General features: G+C 33.0%; 1 protein-coding gene across 2 annotated transcripts in view; it reads left to right on the forward strand.

Annotated features, from left to right (window-relative positions):
* COL4A2 (collagen type IV alpha 2 chain) overlaps nucleotides 1–9,778 on the forward strand; it is a 271,485-nt gene that overhangs the window by 152,427 nt on the left and 109,280 nt on the right. For both annotated transcript variants that reach the window (XM_023500485.2, XM_003765734.4), the window contains exons 5-8: nucleotides 689–823; nucleotides 908–952; nucleotides 4,887–5,003; nucleotides 7,335–7,406. In XM_023500485.2, coding sequence (XP_023356253.1) covers nucleotides 689–823; nucleotides 908–952; nucleotides 4,887–5,003; nucleotides 7,335–7,406 — 369 coding nt within the window. The remainder of the gene's footprint in view (nucleotides 1–688; nucleotides 824–907; nucleotides 953–4,886; nucleotides 5,004–7,334; nucleotides 7,407–9,778) is intronic.

Below are 9,778 nucleotides of genomic sequence, written 5' to 3' on the forward strand. Positions count from 1 at the left end.
ATTATGCTATTGTTTGCACATAGTTATCATTTCTCTGTGAATTCCTTAAGAGAAGGGACTATCTTTTTGCCTTTTGTCTTCTTCCCCACTGTTTAGCATTGTGCCTGGCAGATAGTAAGCTCTTAATAAATGTTTATTGCCTGCCTGCCTCACAAATTAAAGCTTATACAATGTCACAAAAGTCTTAGTGCAGTTTTAAGGTCCAAAAGTTTAAAGCTGCATTAAGACTTGTGGGTTTACTTGGTGGAGAAAAAAAAAGGAGGGATAATTTTATAGTACGTGATACATCCTAAAACACTCTCCCATATAATATATTATTATATTTGTACCTTGAGCTATTCAGATATAGAACAGATATTAATATCTCCATTTTACTAATAAAAAAGTGAAATTTCAAACACATTAGTTAATTTGCCAATGTCCATGAGATTTGCTGCTTTATATCTTAACCTATTGTTATTTGTAGGATCTTAGAATACTTCTTTATTTCGTTCTGATAGACTACTCTGACTGTTGTACTAAAAAGTATATAGTGGATCTTATACATTATTATAGGTAGCACATTACATCTTCTGAAGGATATGCTTTATCTAAGATTGTTATTTCAAAGTAAATCACAATGACAATGCCTGCTCATTGTAATCTTCATGTAAATAATCCTATATTTTTGTGTTTTTTTTTTTCCCAGGGCCAACCAGGACAAGTTGGGCCACAAGGGTATGATGGACCACCAGGGCTACAAGGTATTCCAGGATTACAAGGACGCAAAGGTGATAAAGGTGAACGGGGAGCACCAGGAATAACAGGACCCAAAGGAGATGTGGTACGTTCATTATTAATATTTCATGTAGCTTTCTTAAGTATAATCAAAGCTTCCATCTCAAGTTTGATTTCTTTTTTTTTTTAGGGACAAAGAGGTGTTTCTGGATTTCCTGGAGCTGATGGAATTCCTGTAAGCAATAGATTTCCTAAAATATTTTTAAATATTCTCTATGTTGTGAGTAGGATAAAGTCATTCTAATTCAAGTTCCCTTCTCCCTTTTTTTCTTATTTCTACATTAAAATTCTTATACTTTCCTTAATTTCACAGTAAAATACTTGCTGAATTTTCAGATTAATTTATTGTCTTATAACTTTGGATTCAAAATTTAATTTTCAGAATTAAGGTTATTTTCTTTAAAATAAGATATTCTACAAAAATAAAAGCTACAACTTTAACTAGAAATATCCTGGGAAAGATAAAATGCAATAATATTTTATATCATATTATAAGCCCCAAAGATACATCTATATATAAATGTATTCATATATGTCATCTACTGTATTATTAAGGTTAAAAGTCTAAAAAGTCATTCATGAAAATTTTGCATGAAAAAAAGGTGTCTGCAAGGCATCTATACATAAAAAATCACCCATAAGATTTGTGCAGTTTTTCATGTTTTCTGAAGTAAACACACATAAAAGGGAAAAAAAAGAAAAGGCATGCTTTGTTCATGGGAAAATCTCAAAATGTAATAAAATGTGTTTTTTTAACCTAGTTTACTTTACTTCTTGTGGCATAGAAAAAATAAACAAAACAGCCTGACTCACAGCCTTCTTCACAGGAGTCCCTGAACAGATTTCCCAGGCCTGGTTTCCTGACTAGTGCTCTGACATCAAGGTCTCTGTTTATCACATACTCCCATCTTCCTCTTATCCTGACATTTTTTTTTTTTAGCTTTAAGACATCTGCTTCATCTTTGTCTCTATTCCCATATTGTCTTGCTTTTACCCAGTTACTCATATTCATAATCTCTCTCTCCCCTTCTCTCTCCTCTCTCTCTCTCTCTCTCTCTCTCTCTCTCTCTCTCTCTCCCTTCCTCCCTCCTTCCCTCTCTTTCTCTCTCTCTCTTCATCTCTCCTTTCCTCCCTTCTTACATCCTTCCCTCCCTCCCTTCCTCCCTTCTTCTCTCTCCCTTTCCCTCTCCCTCTCCCTCTCCCTCCCCCTCTCCCTCTTCCCTCTCTCCCTCTCCTTCATTCACATCAACATCTTGTATATGTCTCTCTTTATTTCAAAGACTTCCCTTCATGGTAAGATTACTAATTTATGAGAACCTAGAAAGATAATCATGGAATGTTCAGGAGGAATCAGCATTATAAGACCTCATCTTTTCAAATCGCAATTTCCACAATTAAAGTCAAGTTTCACAACAGTTGAAAAAATGAAGCAAAAGACTGGAGATTATTTTTGTCCAAACATGATACATGCTGATCTCAAGGGGTCACATGAAGGGTGGACTGTTACAGCTGGAACAGAATAAACATCTAAATTAAATTATGCTATTATGAACTTGTCAAGAAATAACTGTGGCATCAGTCAGAATATTTAAAAATCAACCAACACCTATCATCTTATCTCATGAAAGTTTTTTAAAAAAGGATGAAAGAATTGTAATACTAAATTTCTTAATAAAAATCCTAACAAAAATCATCGGGAACAATTTTTCAAATCTTTAGATTTCATATATTCATAGAATCAAAGATTTAATAGGCATCTTAATAATAACATCTATAAGATTCCAAGCAGATTAGAGGTCATCTAACTTTCATCAGTAAATAAAGTGAAACTGATTTAGTTCTATTAAAATGTAAGCTTCTTAAAGGCAAGAATTAACTAGCTTTAGTATTTCTTTCCTGAGTACCAAGCACTGGAATATAGTAGATAATAAATGCTTGATTTCTATCCCTAAATCTGAGTTGAAACCTCAAATTAAACTCACCTGTGAATGACAGGAATATTTTCTAAAGTTTAAAGAGTCATTTAAAATCAGAGGGAACAATTCCCCAAGCCAGAGAGAAAATAATTAGCATGTGGTCACTAAGAACTACAAGTACAAAGGGGTAAAAATGGCCCATGATCCAGTGCCTCTGGGTATTGCTTGAGATAGTCATTCTGCTTCGAATGCAGTAATCTGATATAAATGATTAAACCTATGTGACTTTACTAGCTCCTTTGGATCATAACCATATGCTACAACTGAATAACCAACAAAAGTTGGGGATAATTGTAGCTGTTTAGAAGTTACATACAAGAAGTGATATGCAAAGGAATCCTGGAATTCGATCAAAGAAATGTAGCTTGAAGAATCATTTATGGATTTAAAGTTGAAAAATATTTGAAAGTCTTATTTGGAGCACCATCTTAAAACCCAGGACAAACTGGGATATCAGTTCAAGTTACATAGTCCAACAGAAAGGAAAAAAGTAGACAGTTCAAATCCAGGGGAAAGCATTCAAAAATGTAGTGGTTCTTTCTGAACAAAAGTTTTGTGGAGGATAAACAGAATCATAAACAGTGACAAGCTCTACAAATATTGCCAGTGTTTTCAAACCATGCTCTAATCATTAGAGAATAGTGTATAAAAGGAACTGTTGGCCATATGTCAGTGTTTTTTAACCTTTTATCACACTACACACTTATACATTGAGTAACCATTATCAGTTACATTCCTATGGAAAAAAAACACTATGAAAATGAGAAGCATCAAAGTGGGCAACTAGGAAAAGAAAAGAATGAGATGGAAACAACTCAAGAATAGAAAATTGTAGAACTTAGCTTCCCATTTGAGTACTCCACTAAATGTAACTAAGAAAATCCAATATTTTATATAATCCTTATGGTTCAGTTTGAGAATTGTCATATTCCATTATAGAGTCAAACATCTGCTAACATTTAGAATTTTTCCAAATCTATTGAAAATGTTTATTGAAAAAAAAAATCTAACTTTCTCTTTGACATCATTAGTTAAAAATGGCTTTTGAATATTCAAGGTACTAATGATCAAAGATTCAACTATCAAAGAAAATAATAAAACTTTATATAGTCTTTAAGCACATATTAAAGCATCCTTTACTGGAAATAGGTCATCATTTTCTCAAAATATATACAGATGTCCAAAATCACTTCAGAGCATATATTTGGTTCATTATCTTGATATGTAAAGTTAAGAAAAAACTGTGAAGACTACCTCAGAAATCTAGTGATTTAAAAACAAAGTAGTCTCAAAAGCAAATAAATACATGCAAAATAGAAGCAAAACTTTTATTATGTGATACCCAAGTTTTAGAACATAAACTGAGACTTCTTTTATTTCCATGAAACTGAATGGATTTAGTTAGGATGAGAATCTAATTAGTCTGACTCCCCAGTTAGCCAAAAGACATCTAATATTTTTTTCCTTCCCCTTTCCCCACCAAAAAAAAAAAAAACTGATTCAGGAGAGTGTATGGCAATAAAATATATTTTCCTTTTAAGTATAAAATATAAGAGATTTTTTTTACTAAAGGAAATAAGATGGGATTAAAGCCACCTCCTTAATTGGCATGATATAACTGTATCTATGTTGTGGTTGAGGAATTTTTTTGTTCAGAATCTAAAAGCTTTAAATTGGACATTGTAATCCAGCTTGGGAAAATAGGCACAGTCAGAGTATATAATCATGAACAAGAAAAGTGTGCTATCCCTAAAAAGGAACTGAATGCTAGTATTATTCTTATGAAGACATTTTTTTCAGTGATTTTTTTTAAAGACCAGCTCTCCCAGTTCCTCCTAACTCTCAGGGGCATTTGGGGAACCCTCAATACATTTTTCCCTTTTAAAAGTTTAACCAAAACAAATGGTTTTCTTTAAAGACCTTTGCTTGATACTATTTTTATAATATCTAAGGCATCTGATTACAGCTGTATCTATGCTAAAATAAAATAAAGTATTCTTTACTTTTTTTTTTTTTTTGGTTTCTTGTGGATTCAAGTCTGCAACTCCTTGTGAGAATGTTGAAAAACTATTTTGGGGCAGGAAAATGAAAACTAGAAACAGATGGTATTAACACCCTTTTCTTCCTTCACAGGGTCATCCAGGTCAAGGTGGACCTCGGGGAAGACCAGGCAGTGATGGTTGTAATGGAACTACTGGAGATGCTGGTACACAGGGACCCCCAGGTTCTGGGGGTTTACCTGGGCTCCCTGTAAGTAGTTAGTACAACTTATTGCTCTTGGAAAAAGTAATGGACTTTGAATAAGTAACATTTGATGGACCAGTGCTTGGGATTGCTATGGCACAGTAGAAAGAATGGTGCATTTGGAGTCAGAAGACCCAGAGATAGATCCTGTCTCTGATATTGGCTATCTGAGTCAACTCTAACATGTCACTTGACCTCTGTTGACTTATTTCCTCATATATAAAATAAGTGAGGTTAGACCTGGTTATCTTTAAGATTCCTTCCAAGCTATAAAATCCACAACCTTAACTCAGACCATTTCCCTGCAACATTATGCTTCATTAAGATAAGAAACTAGTTACACTAAATTCTATGAGGTTTTTACTGACATGGCATGAATTATATTACATCCAGGGCCATCTCCAGTCATCTTGATCTATATCTTGTCACTGGACTCAGATGGCTCTGTAGGAGAAAGTAAGGCAGATGTTCTTGCACAGCCCTCCCTCACTTAAATATAATTCACTTGCACATTATGGCATCACTTCCCTGATGTCATGGTTTTCTTCAAGAATGAAGAAACACTGTCAATAAAAAGTTATTATAATAAAAAAAAGAATTAAGAAAGAAACAACAACATATATATAGTCAGTGATATTGATGTATCAGTTTGTCCTGAGAAAAAATATTTCTCCAATCGGAGTAGCTATATATTCCCTTTTAAAGTTACTATCTTTAGTATATTTCTTCAAAAGTATTTTATCTTTGTTTTTATACATCTTTGAGGCAACTTAAATTGCTTCATTTTTCGCCTAGAGTACAAATAGAAAGGGAATTACTTATTTCTTTCCTCTGATTTTTGTGAGCTAGAGCTGTTCTCCCATCATGATAGTTACTACCTATTAAAAAAAATTAATAAATAAATAATAAACCTTTGCCTTCAAGTTCTCAGATAGCATATTTGAGTTTGAGGTAAAGTCAAAATATAAGTTCTCTAGATCAAAATTATAATCCTTTCACTTCCTATCAGTTTTGTACTGGAATCTATGACCTGAGAGAAGTTGCCTCTTCTCATCCTCTCATATTTTATTCCACTAACCACCAAAGATACTGAAATTGACAAAACTGGAAAGATTTATTAAAACATATTGCAAAACTCCTAATAATTTCTCTTGGTCTTTATAATCACTGTCTTCTTTAGAATAAAATATCCCTCTGATAAATGGAATTAACCTTTCCACAATGCCTATGATAGCCTAGTGGGTTTTCCTTTATTTTTAAAGTGGAGCATTCTTTGTATGTTGTGCCTCAAGGGCAAAATAATCAGTTATCTATCCTCCATTAAAGACTTATATCTGTATGTTACTATGGTTTGATAGTAGCCACGCTTGATTACTCTCATGCTTTTATGGTACCACTATCCAGTCTTACCAAGTAAGAAAGGTTTTGAGAATGGCCCTGAGGAATAGATTGAGTGTTTGTGGTCTAACACTTGAAAAGACCTGAAAGTTGGCAGCTAAGTTATGAATTTTCATTTTTTAACCTCAGAAATTCATGGAAGCAATCTACTATTTATAAAGCAGGGGATGACAATCTGTGTTATTGATAAGAGTACTCACAGTGATGGAAGCCAAAGTCTTTTAAAGTGTTGGGATTTAAATTTTATTTATAATCTCACCTTTTTTAGTATATTCATAAAGTACTTTAGGAATATTTCAGCAGTATTTCCATCTAAGGTTCCTTTTTCCACTTTACAAAACAAAATTAATGAATGGATTTCTTACCCCCACACACACACACCCTTATGTAGATTGTATTGAAGAAAAAAAATCACCTATGAAATAATAATTCAGATTCTTCCCCATGCCTAGGGTTTATAATGCCCTGTTAACTCTTTTAGAACACTAGGAGATCAATTGAGGAAAGCCCATAATCTTTTTTAAAAAGAAATATAACGGATCTACATTCACTGAGACTAATATTGAAGATTCATATAAATATAAAATACAAATATTTTCTATTAATTTATCTTTTGGAATTATAATTTGAAGTAATATTTAGACTAGAATCACATCACATATAAATATGATGCGAAGGGTAAGGAATAACTCTACCACTAAGTACTTATCAATTGTTAATTATTCAGGCAAGTATATAAATTGTGCAATAGAATGGCTTATGATCTTTCTTAATTAGACATACATACTATGAGAGTAATTAGATATTGTCTATAAAAGTAGAAACTGAAGGTTACTTTTACAAAAGTTTAACTAAAACAATATTGACTATTCTTTTTAAATACATGTTTGTTTTTCAGGTTGTTGTATGTTTTATTTTTTTATCTATTTGCTTATTTAGGGGCCACAAGGACCCAAAGGTCAGAAAGGCGAACCTTATGCATTTTCTCCGGCTGAACGAGATAAATATAGGGTAAGTACACAACCAATAATTTAAGGAATTTAACCCAGTACCCATTGTTGAATTCACATGCCATTTACTTGTTTATATGAAATAATGGGAAAGGACAGTACTGTAAGAATACTAAAGAGGGAATAAGCAAAAAAAATTTCCATTTGGAATTCATTGCTGTACTCATATTTGAATTTCAGGTATACTCTGGGAATTCATAGCACTCTGAAAGTAGAAAGGCAACTGGGGGAGAACATAAAAGCTTCTTTATCTTTCAAGCCTGTTTGGTACATCAAGTGAGATTGAATAGCATCATTGGTGTCTCAAATTGATGCAAAGCACAGCTGAAAACAAAGCCGTTGCATTTCGCTTAAGTTTTTTGTTTAAGGCTATTAAATAAAAAAAAAAAAATTAAAAAAAAAAAAAAAGTTTTTTGTTTACCTGGATTCCACCTTCTCAAAATGAATATAGAGAGAAAACTAAATTTAATGGTTTCATTCAAAAGGTGTTCATGAAAATGACTATCAATATAAAGGAATTTATTTGACTTTCTCAAATATTCTTTTTTATTAATAGCTTCCACTAGGTTATGCAAAGCATTGTTCCAACTGCTTTCTCATTCATTCATAACTGTTAAAATGTTAATGAGTCAGTGTAGAAAAAGGATTAATTTTAACTTTACCTCCACAATTGTTCATGTTCCATCCTCCTTATTCCTACTGCCACCATGTTAGTATAGAACCTCATTATCACCTATCTTGTCAATTATTGCAATAGTTCCCTATCCTATCTTTCTATCTTTGCTCTAAATTATCCTTCACATCAGCATGCAACTTATTTACCACGTGTATATACTCAGTCCTCCAATTTCTCTATTCAAACATTTGCAGTGATTTTCTTTGAACTACTAAACCTAGTTAAGAGTCCTCGGCCTAGAATTCAAGACCCTACATAATCGAAGTCATTGCTTCTCTAATATTCTCTCTTACTGCTCCTTTCTGCATCCAATTTTAGCATCTAAACAATTGTAGTGCTCTAATTGTCCATACAAAGCCTCTCACTTACCTATTTTTGTGTATTTGCTTATATTGCTTTTCATTCCTAGAATTCCCTACCCCACTCTTTCTGCTAAATTCCTATCTGTCCTTTAAAATTCATCTTATATTCCATCTTCTTCCTGAAGTTCTCCTTTATGCCCCAAGAGAGAAAATACACTCCTTTTCATGTATAATACTAATTCATGTTTTTATGTTCTCATAATTGTGTTACTATAAGTCATATCTTCCACTAAACTAAAAATTCCATAAGAACAAGGGCCATCATTCTATAAGACCTTTGCATATCACCCAGTTCCTAACGGTGTTCTCCTGTGTTGCAACAGGCACTAAATAAACATTTCTTGAATTCATCTAATTGAATCTCCTGTATATGATTCATATCAAGAATAATTCATTTACCAAAAATTTCAATAGATATAGATATCTTCAAAGAAAAATAGGTTAGATAATAGATATTATGACTTTGGGACAGCTAAATTATGTCACCAGGTCACTGTAAGAAGGACAGATTTTGCTTTGGTGGCAAGTGGATACTTTAACAAATATCTGATATGCACCAGACCTGAAGTGAGGAAGACTCATCTTCCTGAGTTACCTATATGGCTTCAGACACTTACTAGCTGTCTGACTCTAGGCAAGTCATTTAATCCTGTTTGCCTCATTTTCCTTACCTGTAAAATGAGTTAGAAAAGGAATCTCTAGTATCTTTGTCAAGAAAACCCCAAATGAGATCACAAAGAGTCAGACTTAACAAAAACATTATGACTTTGTCTTTTTGTGAAGTCTCTGGGAAGGAAGCTATTTTTTTCAGTATTTTTGCACTTTGGGGGCTTTGTAAATTGTAAATTGGTCAGCACCCACCAGAAGTAAAATACACCAAATTTGATTTGTTCAAAATCTTGAACTCAATGTGTTTTTGGAGTTTTTTTTTGTTGTTGTTGTGGAGATTTTTGAGGCAATTGGAGTTAAGTGATTTGCCCAGGATCACAGAGCTAAGAAGTGTTTGAACTCGGGATCTCCTGACTTCAGGGCTGGTGTTCTATCCACTACACCACCTGGCTGCCCATGTTTTTGGAGATCTTATACTAGAAATCAGTTTAGGAAAAAAAAAGAAAGTCTGTACCCATTATGAAATATATACCATTTATGGTATGTCTGAACAAATAAAGGGAAGCTAACTGGATCAAAGTACATCTAGATAGGAAATATGGATAGGCATGTGTAGGCCTGTTCTTGATAAAGTAGGTAGCATCTTTTGAAGTATTGATTAAATCCTCAAAATATTTTAAGAGATCAGAGCCAAGTATTAGGAAAATTATTTTGGCAGCTATTTGA

This window comes from Sarcophilus harrisii, chromosome 3, assembly GCF_902635505.1.
Source record: "Sarcophilus harrisii chromosome 3, mSarHar1.11, whole genome shotgun sequence".
NCBI classification, from domain to species: Eukaryota; Metazoa; Chordata; class Mammalia; order Dasyuromorphia; family Dasyuridae; genus Sarcophilus; species Sarcophilus harrisii.